Raw genomic sequence first — 17,183 nt, forward strand, 5'->3', positions numbered from 1 at the left:
TTACCAGAAAATAAACTGTTAGTAATCACTTACTTGCTCAGGTAAATGTGCTAAAGACTTATCAGCAGAAGACTACAGCCTCACATCATTAACTACCAAATGCAAACCCCTGCTAAGCCTCGAAGATAGAGAAAATAAATGAAGAAGAAAAACGAAATCAAATATATGAGGCAAAATATAAGGAACTGGAGGAAAGTAATAGGGTAACAAAAAGAAAGTACGGATGTTGTAAAGGTGGCCGGTGATTTTACTGGAGGCAGGGTGATATCTTGAGCATGCAGGTTGGTTTGGGTCTTTTTGCCAGAGGGAATGCAGCACTGCAGCCCAGCAGTAACACTGCAGGCATTTTTCAGGATGAGGCGACACTCTTATAGATCAGTACAGCTTATATTCTGTGAGTCTTAGTGCTGTGACGGTGATTGGAATGAGGAGGTGATATTTTTTGAATAAATTGTTTCAAATGTTCTGACCTAAAATGAGACAAATCTCCAAGGCACAAAATACAGACATTCTGAACATCTTCCTGTGTTATATGGTGGGAAATTGTGAATAGATACAACTCTTATTGTACCACTGTTTGTTTAAGCCAATTCAATTGTAGTTGGGTGTGTTTATTTTAAATAACTATAGATCTCTGGGAATTTTATGTATATTTAGTGTTTCCTGGGCATTTTATGGATAGAATATGTGCCGTTTCTCTTTTTTTCTCTTAAAACTCCACTGATGACTCAACCTCTGCACGCCAGATTATGTATAATTCACAAGAAGCACATGTCGGTCAAACTTTATGACTAATAAATCATTGGTGAGGCAGACCACAGCGCCTCCCCATGTGTCGAGTCACTGACCTGACACCAGTCTGAAAATATTTACCGGCACTTTCTCCATTGTGGTGTCAAGCTTTGTCTGATGAAGACAATGTGGTTCGGATGTCACTTTGCAGCTGTGTATACCTTATCTCTGTCTACTGCATTTTCTGTCCAGTGTATTTATTGACATGAGATAAGGGTGTACCAACTTTTTAACTTGGATCATGACAACAGAAACTCCACAAACAACACAAGCGCCATTAACAATAGCTCTTTTGTCTGTGTAATGATCATGTGTTGTAGAAGAAAGCTAGCTGAACAGATAAGCACAAAAAAGCAGTCCATCTTTTCTTAATAAGATCTCTCCATGGCCACAATCTTCCATATGTAGGAGTGGTGACAACATTTCAAAAGAATGCAAAGCTTTGTGTGTACTCAGCTATCATGCTTATCAGCGCAAATGTGCATTAACCACCCAAGCAGGGGTTTCAGATTTAAATGCACGGTAATTAGACAGAAAAGTGGCTATTACTGCTGTCTCTTGCCTGGTCTCCTGCTTGGAAAATGCATACTGTCCACATAATCTCAGGTTATTTCTCTGCCAACTGAAACTTGCTGATGTGTATGAACTCAACAGAGGATCCCTTCCTGGAAAACATTCTTGGAGTCATCTGGAAGTTAACTCCTCTTTCTTTTCTTATAGCAATACTTCCATGCTGGAGGAAATGGCCTGAAGAAAACTTTCCTTGAAAAGAGCCCTGATATGAAGTCCCTCAAATATGCTCTCAGCCTTTACACTCAACCTACAGATGCCTTGATCAAGAAATATATATGCACCCAAACCTCTCAAGGTAAGCACCTAGCTATGGTCAGGCTCAGTTGGGTTTCAGTTTGGGAGGGAATGGAGTTATTTCAGCATTCAAATGCTGGAAAACTTTTGTCTTAAGAGCTATACTCTGTATTCTCTCTGCCTTGCTTGGGCAGCTTCACTTTTACAGAAAGCATCTATAAAAACACAGTGAGAGTGCCAGCAAAGGCGTGAAAAAAGACAGATTGGTCATTCTATTGTGAAGCTATATTTTAGCACCTAGGCAGAAGTGAATAAACATATTTTTATGACGACTGATTACACTTGTAGCAAAACAGTTTATTCACAACATATTTGTTGCTGTAATTCACAGTTAATATCTGATTTGTCTGCAACATTTCGGAGTTGTAATGCTTTATTTAACCTTAACATTATGGAGTTTCCCATCAGTATTTACCCCATATATATTGCTGTAAATGTGTTCTGAAGATGCCTCTTTTTTATCAGCTTAAATACACAGTGAACATTGCTGTAATTGCATTTATCTCATCACTGTAGGAGCACTGTGCCTCTTTCACTGTAAATAACTTTAAAAACAAACAAACAGCAACAGTATCTTTGGCCTTTTCATCCTGTGTGCTTAAGGGCTTAATTGCTCTCATGCTCTTTTCCCTTCACTCTCTCATTAACAATGCATAAAAAAACACTGTCGGGATAAATACGATATACAGTATTTGCTATGTAAATCCATATATTCTCTTTTGTGCAGTCGCCTCACTCTTTCTTTCCGGCATCTCTGGCACACTTGTATATGTTGTTGACTCATCCGTCTTTATTTGGATTTTCTTCTCTGTAATAAGGCGGAAATACCTTCAGGTATCCAGAGATGCTCAAGAGGGAATTCAACCCGGCAGGGCGTTGAAGCTTTAAGCTCCCGGTTCCCTCAGTGTGCTCAGCCTTGTAGAACACTGCATAGCAGGCAGCAGGAAACTGAAAGCCTGTAGGAAAAAGCTCGGCAGCCAGCAGGCCAACCAGCATTGCCGTTTTCCCTGAGTGGCAGATGGGCATAGATACACAGTGTTTCGCTGTGTGCTATTTTCAGATTGCTCGATGTGTTTCTCTTCTTCCACCCGCGCTACATCTCTCATCCCATTCCAGCTCCACCCGCAATTTCACACCATGCTTTTTATCTGAGGTGGCCTAATGTTCTGTCTTTAAGTGGAAGTAGTGAGCTGGTTGAGGTCAAAAATTAAAGAATGTGGAAATGATGCTTGATGTAGCACAGTGGACACAGTTTCATTAATCACCAACCCCTGTGCTCTGAGAACGACATATTTAGACCACGGCATGTACCAGTTTAATCCTGCCAAGCCTGCTCTCGGAAGCATACATGTGTCTCTTTGTTGAGTGGGGGCTGTTGTCTAGCTTACAGTAATCTCGCATGAATATTTTGCAGTTTTTTGGTTATGTAGTATCCGTGTGTTGAAATGTCACACGGTGTAGGCTAAGCGTAACGTCTTATTTGACAGTGGAAAAAATCTGGGAATTTAAGAGCAAGTCTTCGTCAATTAATGCAGACAACTCGCCTTTCTTATCTGCATTTTCCTCACTTAATCTGATCCTAAGGCCTACTCGCTGCCACCTTGGTTTTTATCTATCCCTGCTTTCTTTTATCTTCAACATGTACCATTTGTCTTCTTCACACTTTGAGCTTCTACGTCTCTCAGAATTCCTTTTCTAGTATCTGTTGAGTACACCGGTATATTTTTTTTCATAAATGCACAACATACCATAATGTCTGTTTTTACCCTGATAGCTAAAGTGACCATGCAGTGGCATTGCTGTGTGTTCTCACAAGTTCAGGACTTCATCGTGCTGCAGTTTCTTAGTTCTCTATCGGCTTCCTGGGGCTTCATTACAATAAATCTCAAGGCTTGTTTCCCCATTACCAGCCACAACGGGTGCTGCATGTTTGGCATATATTGATTAGCTATTGGATCAACATGCCTCTACATTAAGTAGTGTTCAACGTCTACTTGCTCCTGGCTGGCTTAAACATGAAGCAGCTGAAATGAGCAAGGCTCCCTACATCAGACAGTATGTAACATGGTCAGCAATCCATTCTAATTGTTCATCTCTGACTGAGTGACACGTTAATGATGCTGCACAGCAACTGAGCAGAGTCCTCCTTTATATTCATGCATTCCCTTTGCCTCATCTATTTCCTTTCTGTTGCATGGCATTCATAGTGTGTTTCCATGGAGTTAAATCCAGTGTTTTCACTTGAGCTAAGACGTTGTTGATTTCAGCATGTAGAACATTATTTATTTAGTAGATTCCTTCACAACATGTGCCTTTTTCACAGCCCTCAAACCAGACAGATTATTTCATGTTTCTATTTTTTTTACTTGTTGTTATTCTTGTTTAGCCTGGAGCTAAAGGAAACTCTGGCTTTGCTTGCTACTGGGCTGCCATGAGAGTGAAAACAAGTCTACTCTCTTACTGTTTTCCTTAGGTCTGTTTTTTCTCTTTTAGTTCTGACACACTCATGTGTTTATACACAGCTTTTTGGATCAATCTTTGGATTCACCAGGTACACAGATAGTTGTCTTCACAGTTTTGCATCTGTCCTCGCATCCTCCCTCTCTCTCTCTCTCTTTTCGGTCTCCATCTCTTTTATTTCGGGTTCCTGATCTCTGTATTTCTCTCCCTGCTTCCTCACTGCTGCTCCTCCATTCTTTCTGATTTTCATTACGCCTCTTTCCAATTCTCCTGTTGCTGTTTTGGTGTGTGTCCAGGTCAGTCATCCAACGGATCAGTGGGGGAGGTGTCGATGCAAGTGAATCTCATCTCTCACCCTGGCACTGGAGAGCACAAAGTCAGCGTGAAGGGTGAGCTTTTTCCTATACTCAAACCTGCTTTTTGTTATTTCCAGTCAAATCTGTTCACACCTGCAAATATTCACAAAAATCTATCTCATCTGTGCAACTGGGCTGCAGGGGCCATCAGCAGCACAGCTTCTTGGAGCGCCTTCAAAATCAGAGAATAAGTTAATTACCTTTTGATATGTTGTTTCTTATTGTAATTAAATAGAAAATCAGGTGTTTTATGCATGACAGTGTCGGGATTGATGCAGTATTGTCATATTTGTAATAGCTGTTGTTGTCAATTCCACTAGGTACTATAGGTATTAGTCAATCATTCTTCTAAGCTTTCAAATGACCGTGCATATTTGGATTTCCATGCAATTTCACGATGGGCAATAGTTTTGGCCTTTATGTGTGTCTCCTGTTTAAGTGTTAGTAACATTCTTCTTCTATGTTGTGTTGTTTCATGGTTGTTGGCAAACAGCTTATAGATACATTATCACCACCTTCTGGTAGTAGTAGAGCATTACATACTACAAGACTGATAAAAACAAAGGAAATTTTATTACGTAATCAAACTTAAGCAAAAGACAATTGCAAAAAATAACTTTTTTAAAACTAATTCAGTTGTTATTTGATCGTCCAAATTTAATTACCTTACTCTTTAATAGTTTCATTCTTTCAAATCGTCTGCATTTGCCAGTATGATTTTTTTTAAAAACAATGCACCTGAAAAGACTTTTACCAAAACGGAGTCCTAAAACTGCATTATTATCCCTGCAAGTTATACTTCTATTGTACTTCAAAATTACATCCTGCTAGAGCACAGTACAAAGTCACTGTAATTAGGGGATAGCTGAAAAAAAAAAGATTGATACTTGTATACTGTAATAGCTATAAACTGGAAAATACATAGGTCTGCTACTACACAGATAAGACAAGTCAAGTTCAGCTATGCATGTACAGCTGGCTCAAAGGTTGGCTGTTTATTAGTTCTTTGCTTTATCATTACAGAATTTCTCCAGAGATGTATTTCTTTTAATTCACTGTGAGCCTCCTTATTTCCTTACAGTGTCTCTAAACCTGCCTCCCCCCAAAAGCACCATAGGCATTAGAGAAACTAAAAACATGAGAGCAAAGCAACAATGTTTTCACAAACAGGAAAAGCCATCATTACATGAGTCACAGTTTAGCTTTTGATTAAATTTTTTCTGCATTTCCTGAATCTAAATTTGGCAGCTCACACAGAAAATCCAGCATGCTGCCACATCATTATGGTTTACTGACGCTGCATGTCAGTCAATGTCTCTGGTCTTCTTCACTGTGGATTTACTCGTTATTTGAATATCAGTGCAGAAGAGTGAGTATGAAAAGAAATCTTTGCAGGCTGATTCATAGGCACTAACACGCAGAGATGTTTACCATTAATGCTGCAGATAGCTGGAAATGTTTCTGTTATCAGGCTCTGTTATGCTTGCTCCGACGGTATCTCAGTTTAACGTGACATTTTCTACATTTAGCCGTTTATCTGTGGGAACAAGATAAATACAGGTCCAAAAATAGAAACTGAGCTTGGAATACACAATCTTTTTTGGCAGAATTAGTGGACTTTCCTTTCTTGTACCTGTGTCCATGTCGTAATGAATGAGATTATTATTTCCTCTGCGTTTCTCAGTGGTCGGAGTGAACAACCTCATCTGGCAAACCAACGCCATGTTCCGGCCATTTGTAGAAGTCAATGCCGTGGGTCCACATCTGGCTGACAAGAAACGCAAATTCAGCACCAAGACCAAGAATAACAATTGGTCACCAAAGTACAATGAAACATTCCAGTAGTAAGTATCTGTGTCCTCCTCGTCAGTTAAAGAAGTGAATAAAATTGTGAGCAATTTTATTCACTTCTTGTAATATTGTAATATTCTTTAATTTAGTGTCATTTTTTTCTATTACTGTCATTAATAATAATATACTTCATATATTTGCTTTTGAATCAGAAATCAGTGTGCTATCTGCAAACTACAAACACAAAGTGTAAATAAAATATGGATGCATCCTGGAACTGTAATGTCACCTATTGTTTTGTGGTCTACTCTTTCAAAAGATATTTTTGGCAGAGTTGTGTTTGGACAACAGGTCTCAGTATCAAGTTATCAAATAGCAAATGTTAACTAGCCTAGACAACTAGGGTGCATCTATATACAATATAAAAGATAGCTGGAGCTTTGAGGTCTGTAAAGAGAAGCCAGTGCTGAAGCCCCTGAAACCTGCATTATGCATTATGGCCAGCAGGGGATAACTCCTCTGTTTGCACAAAGATTCTTGTTATACAGAGGTGTAAGGGAACTTAGCCCTTGGTTCCCTTGCTCAGGGACCTCAGTCAACACTTTTGGGAAGACTTCATGTCCTTGATTGCTAGTTTCCAATCATACTGAAAAGAACATGAACCCCTTTTGATAAATCATGGTCAATCTAAGATTCAGAAAAGATAATGGATGACTAATAACTTACAATTTACAACTTGAGCAGCAATAAGCAGCCAGTGTCCCTCAGTTTCTCTGTCAGATACACTGTGTTAGTCATGTCCATCACAGTGGCTATATCTTTTATATACTATATTTCTGCATCACACAGTGACGAATGCTAATAATTTGTCCAAAATTTACATAATGAAAAATGTTACTTTTGTTGCACAGTCTATCAGTAAAATGAACTACACAGTGAGCCATATTATTTATCAGGTTTTTCCTTTTTAAACTGAACGCCAGAATGACCGTCCTGTCCCAGTTCAGTCCACACCATCAGTCATCTATAATAATAAAAATGTCCCATGTAGGGGAAATAAGCTGAAGAGACACCAAAAAAAAAAAAGTTCCAGGTTCTACGTGTTTGTTTCTGTTTTAAAGTTGGGCACTTCAGGTCTCAGGTGGCTATTCAACAAACTGCAGTTTTTGGCACATCACCTTCATTTTTAACAACTGAGATTGCTGCACACTACAAAGAAAGCAGCAGAAATCTATATGCTTAATAGTACCTGTAACACCTTACTTTTCTAACCTTAGAATGTACATTATTCAGCAGCATTATTTTTGTAATAAAAGCAAATCAAGCAACTGTTTTAACGTGACAATTTTAAGTATTGTATTTCTCAGAGTCAGGCCCACTCAGCCAAGTCATACATCTGGAGTGATCTTAGCGTTAGCAGCGCACATTGTGATGTCTGCATATATATTTATATGGCTTCTTGAAATTCAAATGACAATGCTTGGGCATTGTCATTTGAATTTCAAGAAGCCACAGGTTTCTGTGGATAATTAGAAAAAAGCCTCATAAAAAGCTCAGAATAATTGCTCTTTTGAATAGATACATTAATTTCCCTCACAAAACATGATTGAGTTTCTCATGATTGCCACGCATACAGTAAGGAGGCTTTTCACTGTGGAAATGTCACCATGCCAGACTTGTTTACTGACAGGCTATATTCAGCTGTAAACAAAGCCAAATGTCAGCAGTTCGTTCACATTCTTGTACAGTTCCTGACAGGAACACTTATTAAGCTTATATGATAATAGGAAAAAAGTGCATTTAGGTTAGTTTCATGTACTTTTAAGTGACACTCAGACACCCTCTCACTGCCTGTGATGTAAATTTTCATTACCCATGATGGTTGTTTTAAAAGTAGGATTTAGGACTACTTTTTAAATCTGTTCATGTCTAATTTCTTTCTAAGTCACACCCCAACCTCATCCTTGTCATTTTTCTCAGTGTTCTGAGTAACGAACACGGTCCAGAGGCCTATGAGCTTCATGTCTCAGTGAAGGACTACTGCTTTGCCCGTGAGGACCGCATCATCGGCATGACCGTCATCCCTCTCAAAGAGCTGGCAGACAAGGGCAGCTGCGCCGCCTGCTACCCGCTGGTGAAGAGCATCTCCATGGACGAAACGGGCATCACCATCATGAGGATACTCTCTCAAAGGACCAACGACGAGGTGGCCAAAGAGTTTGTGCGTCTCAAGACAGACACGCGCTCGGCGGAGGAAGTGTCATAACGTGGAGCAAAAAAAAAACAAAACCCCACAGTATTAAATGAGTTGTGTTGTCTTAGGTAAACGATAGCGAGGGAAAGATGGAAGATGAGAAAGAGCAGTAGCAACAGTTGTTCTTTCGGGATAGAGGATCACTCAGAAGGAGAATAAGATTGTCCAAAGAGAAATGGAGGAGGCCCAAATGTGGCGAGGCAGCAAAGAGAGAGAGAGAGAGAGCGAGAGAGAGAAAGTTGTGTTTGTTTGTTTGTTTTTGTGCATGTGTGTAAAACATCTGTTGGAATGTTCATTTTAAAACTACAGTATGTACAAGTGTTTACTTACCGTATGCTTACTATTAAGTACTATATTCTACGAGTTATGTTAATGAGACATGATACCTTTTGTACAACATTAGTCTTTTTGAACAGAGATTTGTTCCAATAAAGTGCCAAACCAGTGGAAAAAAAAGAACAAAATCAACGTATATGAATTATGGTGAACTTAGTATGTTTGAAATTTGCTCGATTATTTTGTCCGGTGTAAGTCATTTTCTGACCATGTGGCGTTTCGATTGTTGCAAATTCGTTTATTTTGCACCCTCGTTTTTTGGCCTCACGTGCTTCCACACAGCACTGATGTGCATGTCCTCTTCTCGGTCATGTCTCTCCCATGATTCCACAGTGACCGCTGAGCAGGGTCCTGTCCCCTTGCCTTCAAACTGTTTGTATTTTAAGTCGACCTGAAAATAGACCATGTTTTTTTAAATGGCGATGACTGCTATCTAAACCTTCATAGGTGTTTGTAATTTTATAACCATGACAACAATGACGACAGCCTCCAGTGCTAACAGTCCTAGCAGAAAGGATGGAAATGTTTTCTTTTTCTTTGGCTTTTTGTTCTTGGTTTTTCTGCCATCGGCTTCCAACCTTTCTGAATGACCACTGTGAACATGAGCTTTGGAAGGCAAGCTTACATGACATTGCTGACAGTTTGATATTATTGTTTCATATTTTTCCGATAACTTTGTTCCTGATAAACTGCCAAAGTTATATAAAGTATTTGTACAAAAGCAATCCATTACATGTATGAAGATATATATGTACATGTGATCTTTACTTTTTCAATGCTTAATATTTGATTGTTGATAGGGTGGTACTAAGATTTTATTTTTTTTATTTCATGTGAAGCTGTTAACCGATACAAAAGTTGCACATGTTACTTTATACATTAGTTTTATCAGCTTCTGTCATTGGAATTATTTTTCTTCATAAAGGAAAGAGTCTAACATTTGGTAAATATGCAACATTCCTATGTATTGCACTGATGGCGAATTGTATGTCATGTAAATATATTTAGTGAGATATTGTACAAAAGTCTACTTTTCTTCTATGTGCATAAAGTATGTGCAAATGTGTTAAAACATCCGGGTCCTTTTGGAAATTGTCCAGTAAGCTTCCCTTTTATCCATCATAACCGCCATGGAAATTACATTACCCCTTAAAGGGCTTCTGCATGCATTTTATTTCGCAGTCAAAAAAGGAACAAACTTAATGGAGCTGGCTCTGAGATATTTTTATATCCATAACACACGTTTTTATAAAACTCATAACATGATGCCTACAGTATCCACAATGCAACTCAACTGCCAACTAAATACATCCTTTCTAAAACAGCCAAGTGTGTGGCATAAAGGTCTGGTGGAACAGAGATGCCAAAGATTCTTTTTGCATAAAAAAAGTTTAGAAATCATAATTCGTTACATCAGAATATGTCACCATATCTGTCACGGATAAAAGAAAAAGTAAGTGATAAACACAAATAGACCATTTAAAAATAACCATTTTTGTGTAAGTGAGGCCATAAACTAACCGTCTTGGTCATTTTATTCTAAATACTGACGCAGTTGCTACATTCAGTCTTTTCCTTGTCTAGCTTGTCATGTGTGTTTTGGCAGAGAACTAGGTATATTCATAAATTTAACATGCTGTTTAAAGGCACAGTCCTCAACTGTGTACTCAGACACAGTCACCAATGAGGGAGAAACAACTGCTACTAAACTGCTACAGTGGAAGCAGATCTTTTCTGAAGATTTGGTATAGCGCCTTATAGGAGAAGTATATTTTTAACTCCTCCTCATAGGTGTAGGCACAGCTGGAAGCATTATGTTTTAAAAATCCAGCTCTAATGAATGTGATATTTACTGAAGGAACTTCTTCAAATTTGGCACAAATGGCAAATGTTCTGATATTAGCTGATTAGAACTTGGTGGTTAAAAATCAACTCCCAAATTCATTTAACAATTCATATACCAATTAAGGTCAATTTCACACAATTTTTTATAATAATATTGAAGTCATGAAGTTATGACGCCGATACCAAAATATCAGAGGTCAGCATCCAGTGACGATAACATCAGCATGTACTGTCCCCATTTCAAGGAGTCATGAAGCACATTTATGGCAGCACTGATATCAATCAGACTTGTAATACTGAAGTTCCATTTTACATTAATACCTTTTACTAAATTCCCTTTAACTGTTTAATACATAAAAATGGATCTGGACAGGAATGGATGTAATTGGAACCATGCAAAGGCATACAGCCATGAGGCATGGGTTCTAGTTTAAACAAATGGGAGACCTAAAAGTATGATTTTCAAGGTGAGAGCTACACTTTGTTGCCAATTGAACGTTTCAAGGCCTTCTTCACATTCTCCCTACCTACTATACAGACTTCAGATTGACGTTTGCACACGGCAGAGTTACAAAGCTGACACATGATTAAAGATATACACCCTTCTCATCATTTTTCTTTAAAAACACCTTCAAATCTTCCCACACAGCATGAAGACTTTACTTTGTATTTCATGGTGCGTGACATGAGTGTTTTCAGATCTGTTATGCTCTACTTACTTGACACCCACAAGAAGAATCGCACATCTAGAGGAAATCATCTCACTAAAGCATGTCACTTGGCAAACCCATAATGCCATATTTATGCATTTATCTGTGGGCTATCTGTATTTCTGTCTTATAACATGGGCAAGACGTAAAAGAAGCTACATACTGTATAACTGTCATTCAAAATGTCATTCAATTATGCTTTTGAAAAACTACCTCTGATTATTCTTGACTAAACCAGTCCTTTGGTCTAAAGCCCACACAGTGCATCTAATCACCTGGAACCAGAACATAAGAGGGCTACACAAAGTAAGTCCATTTGTCAGTGTCACACTTTTCTTGAAATCTGTAGTTCAGTTATACGGGAATGGCCAAAGAAAGAAATATGTAAGAGGTATCAAGGGATATACAAAGGATAGAGAAATAAAGATAAAGAGTGAAGAATGTCAGGAAATGGGAATATGCAGAGGTCATTTTTAGAGCTAGAGCGTTTCTATTATACATTTAGAGGATCAATAAAATTCTTTCACATGGGTGTGGTGACACTTTGTGTTTGAAAAATAACATATACTTCCCCACTGGGAGTTCATTACTCATTAATAATGACACATTTATGATTTTTATGTCTTGTAGCATTCTTTATGGATACTATTTTTAGCAAGCTAAATATTGCTAGTAAATTAAACACTGTGAGAAGCTGAGAATGTAGTTTTTACAAACTAAAATTGATCATATTCCCTAAAAACAACTATAAGATGCCTTTTAATATACTGGAGCTAATAGTTTGATGTCACAAAGGTTTTGTTTTAAAAGTGTGTCTGAAATGTTGCAGGAAATTTCATCATTATCTTCTAAAATAAAGTGCAAATCATACCATTCTCCACCTCACCTGAAACTATGTCTGCATTTTTTACAGAAGACTTCCATCATTGAAACTATTCCAGTCATGCCAGATTATTTTCTTTCCATGTACATGTAACCAAAGAAACAAGAAGAAGAGGAAAGAGGAAAAACTAGAGGGGTAAAATGTGTCAGGGAAGGAAAACACTGCTGCTTTCACTTATATGAAACACTAACCTCACTCATCCTACAGTGGAGCTATCAAGATGTAAAATACACATGCACAACTTTGACCACTCCTTTACATACTGCCAGCCCCTCCAGGGAATTTTGGATGATCTGCAGCTTGCTGCAAAACACGAACTGATGCTCCGTGAGAAAGTGGTAGATATAATTTATGGCAAGATCATGACTTTCTTGTTGGATTAAATCAGTGAAAATACAGGCTAAATGTATTCCAGGCACGACTAATTGAGCAGGTGACAGGTGGGTAAAACAGCAGTAAAGATCAGCAAGAGGAGGATACATTTTCCAGTTCACAGAAACAGGTCCATCTGTGGGATAATGTAATGCTGCCAGCTGTTATATATGAGTGACAGCCTGGCAGGCATGAAGAATCCAACCTGGACTTGTGTGTGTCCTTCAAAGCAATCTTCCCCAGTTTGTTCTTCAAGGGGAGATTGATACAACTCCCCATTAGGGAAGGATTGTTCACTCACAGCATGGATTTTGATTTTAAATCACACAGAAGATACAAAATGAAGTGATTCTAACCTTTTGGCAAACTGTATACTACAAGAGTTAATTCATGACACAAACTTTCTAAAATGACTTTATATTGCTAGAAATACAACTTCACCATGATCTATAAAACATAAATTAAAGGCAATACTGCACTACAGCACAAAATAAAAATATGAGTATATATAAAGTATAGTTAAACAGAAAAGGGGAGCAAATGAGTCCTCCCAGGGGAAATGCTTATTTAAATATTTATCAATCTAGTTTGTATGAATGCAAACTAAGCTCAATATGTTACTGAAGGCATGTCTGTGAATAAATTTAGCTATTTTGATCTTAATGGTCCAAACATTATGTAGCCCCCAGGATAAATAATATTTGGATGTATTTTGTCATTAGTTCTGAGCTCACTGTTTGTTGCAAACCTATGAGGAATTCTGAGAAATACTTGATGCCCATCATATTCAGATATTAGATCTTTAATCAGGGAAACCTGTAAGAGCTTGGAATTTGTATGTACAGGGAAAACAATAGTAGCTATTAGTATATTTAATAATAAATATTTATCTAATAAAGTAATCTATATTTTATCTTCATACCATGAACGATTGCAGGCCTTCAGGCACATGGGTCAAGATCTGCCCCCCTTAATGACCAGAAATAGCTACATGAAATTCTCAAGACTGAAAGACACATTTTAGCCACATTTTAGTGCTTTTGTCCAGAACTTGGTAAATATTGTTGAAGTACTGGAGCCTGCTCCCAATGCTTAGCGGCTAGCTCCACCTGCATCGTCGCCTCGCCAGTGTTTCCACTGACTGATCCAATGACATGAGTGTTCATCATTTCAACAACTTGTAAAACACCCAGCCGCTCACAGCATTGCAAGCCATGTGAATTTATCCACAAATAGAATTTTAGCCATTAGAGAAAAAAATACTCAAAATCATCTCACAGACATAACATTATGTACAACCACTTTCAGTACCACTGATATTTATTTGGAGTCTCTTTCTAAACCATTAATGCAGAGCTTCCCAAAGTGTGGGGCCTTTGCGGGGGGGGGGGGGGGGGGTGTATGAAAAGAGAAAAAAAAAAACGCTTGGACACTGCTAGCACGGGGCTCCCACACAAAGGCAAAGCAGGAGGTGAAGCATAGCTGAAACCAACTTCCTTCCAAGCCAAAGACTAGAAAATATGGTGAAGCATATCTTCCCTTTGGTTTCACCTGCATAAGTGCCAAGGTAGGTCTCCCCTGCAGAATTGGTTTTCCCTGCATGGTAGCACGAGCTGGGCTCTCCAAATCAGGGACAAACAGTATCCCACATTCTTGATTTTTAGTTCACAAACACATCTTGTAATGACTAACTACTCCTGACATTTTGGAAATGTTAGCTCTTTATACATAATATCAGGTTGATCCTGCCCTAATTTGTTCCCCGTCTAAATCACGGACAAACAGTATCCCACAGCGGTTTATGTTTTTAAACCCATTTTGCACAGAGAGGCATTTTTGGAAAAATGTATTGATAGAAATGTTGAACACAGGAAAAAAACAACTACACGTAAAATAATCACACCGTGACGCCTCTGCCTTTCTAAATGGAGGGACAGTAAATGCGTGTGTACATATAAGCATGTAAAACCTGAAGATAGTAAGATTAACAGTATTTTGTCTGTATTTGCAATTCATCTCATGTAAACAATAACGTGGCACACAACGTAATGTGAAAAAAGGCCCATACCTTTGACATTGCCTGACGAACTCTGTATTCCTCGTCCACACTTAAACACAAAAAAGGAGTTTTAAAAAATCTCCGTTTTCGGTGATTCCAAACGCCGTTTAGGTGTGGACGAAACAGCTGCGTTTTCAAAAATACCCGTGTATGTGTGGACGTAGCATAAAAGAGTTAGTAGTTTATTTTCTTACTACCTGTAACTTATTGCAGATTACTTGTATTTGCTTAATTTTTTACTAAATGTTTGAGGTTACTAAATGAGAGCCACATATGAGGATATTCATTTAAATTTCAATAGAACGGTAGCAATATAATAGTATAATATCCTTGTAAGTGGATATCAGGCCCTTGTAGAGCAAAATTAAGTATTTTGGTCTAAATAACCCAAAATGTGCACATATGTGGACGCCAGGTCCTAGGAGGTTAAAACGTGTGTGAAAAGAATGAATTCTGCATATTCTTCCCACACATTCTTCTTTATAAATCACAGTTCATGTGTACATCTAGCCTCTGTTCTTTATCTGACAAAAAGGTGAATACGGTGCAAGTTATATTTGCATTAATTACATTTAAAACGTAGAGACTCATTTTGTAGTCTATTTTTTGAAAGCAGCATTTAGCGGTGGGATCCACGCTTAGCTCATCAAGTATCGGTGTGACAAGATGTCCAGATCTCTGCCCCACTTCTCCCTATGGTTTCCCTCTCTCCATGACTGGTGCCTGGTGATTCTCCTTTACTCCTCTCATCTCTTTAATAAATCATCAGCAACATTTGTCCAGGGAGGTGCTTGTATCTGTTGTAAGGAAGGTAACATTGTGTGACCTGCATGTGGATGCACTGTTGCTGTGTTGTGTCCCCATGAACTATATATATATATGAAATGCACCTAAATATGTGTTTTTGTATGTGTCCTATGGGTACACTCTGGCCATGCCCTTTCTCCCTAACCAATCTGGCAGAGTGTAATTACAACTCCATGTCTCAGTGGGCACAGGGAGCCTGCTCCTCCTTATGCCATTAAACAGAGGAAAACAAGTCTACAGCCACAATGGGGAATGAGAGTCTGCCACTGAGGCACTGAGGAGAACACTATACTCGTTGAACATTAAGTGACCACCATAGAGGCACAATGTAGGGTCTAATGGACACTAGACACAGCAAGGCATTGCTGCAGTGACCTCGGTAACATTATGCAGGATAACAGCTTTGATAGATCAGATGTTGACATGAACTATGACTCTGGGCAGTCAACCGTTAGCATGTAGTCAGCTCAAACAATTCAGTAATTGCTTCTGCTGGTTGACAGCTTTATAGCAAACACATATGACAGGAAAGGAGGGGGGAACATAATTTATTTCCTTCTGTGATACATTCATCTGGATGTAGTTTACAGTTCACTGCGCACAATTTCATTTTGCAGCTTTTGATTAAAAAGAAGTGTCTGGATCTAGAATCTGGTCACCAGATCACTCAATGGCAAATATATAACTGTGATTTGACAAATCATTACATTTTAAAGCTGGGAGCTGTCCTATCTCTATAAAACAGTTTCACAAATACCACAAATTGAAACTAGCTTAATGGGGTCTCAGAACAGTAAATATCTACTGTCTGCTGTTTGTTCCAAAACCGCAGGGCCCCTGAATCATTTATGTGGTGGCCTTAAATACTTTGCAGGCTTTATTTAAAAGTTATATAAATTCTCTCCCTTTTTGTGGCTTTTTTTTTTTTTGCTTTTTTTTTTTTTTTTTTTGCCTGGCACATCCTAAACTGAGGAATATTTCTGTCTCTGTCTACACTGGGCCACTGAAAAAAAAACAGCAAAACATTCCCTCCTCATAAATCACCTGCATGATTTCAAAGAGAGAACAAAGGACATGGCTTGCACAGCAAATATCTGTCCCACTCCATCTTTACCTCATGGGAGACCACAGAAAGCCTCTTGGCCTGCTACCCTACACACTCAATAGTTTTTTTTCCACCATACTGCTGCTTTCCTTTACTTGAGTGGATGCAGTAACCTTAAAGGGATGGTTTTCATTTTATAGGCCAATAGGAGTCTGTACCCACCAACAAGAGATTTAATGAAATGTTCAAACCTTATGGTTTAGGGCTTTCTTCTGTTAGTGAATTTGGATACCTTTGTGCACAGGATGAGGCTTGTGTGACAGCCCCTTACCATTTACTTTAATCTATGTGAAACAATGCTTTAAGGGTGCTGAGAGCTCAGTACGCTGCAGGTAGTAGGTCTGAATGAAGGAGGGATTGAGCAAGGCCATCTGTCTGTGTGTAATTACAGCTTTGGGCCTCAGTTGGATCCCACTCTCCTCAGTCTGAATGCTAGGCAGCCTGGCCAACCTGTAGCCTGGCTGAGAGGTAATGCTGGCTTTGTCCACTTAACTACAGCTTACATGGCTGCAGGTCAGGAGGCAGCTCTCTAGCTCACCTGATATG

General features: G+C 38.6%; 1 protein-coding gene across 2 annotated transcripts in view; it reads left to right on the plus strand.

The window, feature by feature from the left end:
- Positions 1–9,928, plus strand: part of unc13c (unc-13 homolog C (C. elegans)) — a 108,941-nt gene extending 99,013 nt beyond the window's left edge. For both annotated transcript variants that reach the window (XM_026172679.2, XM_080299943.1), the window contains 4 exons: positions 1,513–1,660; positions 4,416–4,508; positions 6,160–6,319; positions 8,247–9,928. In XM_026172679.2, the coding sequence (XP_026028464.2) occupies positions 1,513–1,660; positions 4,416–4,508; positions 6,160–6,319; positions 8,247–8,532 (687 nt within the window). In that variant the 3' untranslated portion in view covers positions 8,533–9,928. The remainder of the gene's footprint in view (positions 1–1,512; positions 1,661–4,415; positions 4,509–6,159; positions 6,320–8,246) is intronic.
- The last annotated feature ends 7,255 nt before the right edge of the window (positions 9,929–17,183 follow it).

This window comes from Astatotilapia calliptera, chromosome 1 (genome assembly GCF_964374335.1).
Source record: "Astatotilapia calliptera chromosome 1, fAstCal68.1, whole genome shotgun sequence".
NCBI lineage: Eukaryota > Metazoa > Chordata > Actinopteri > Cichliformes > Cichlidae > Astatotilapia > Astatotilapia calliptera.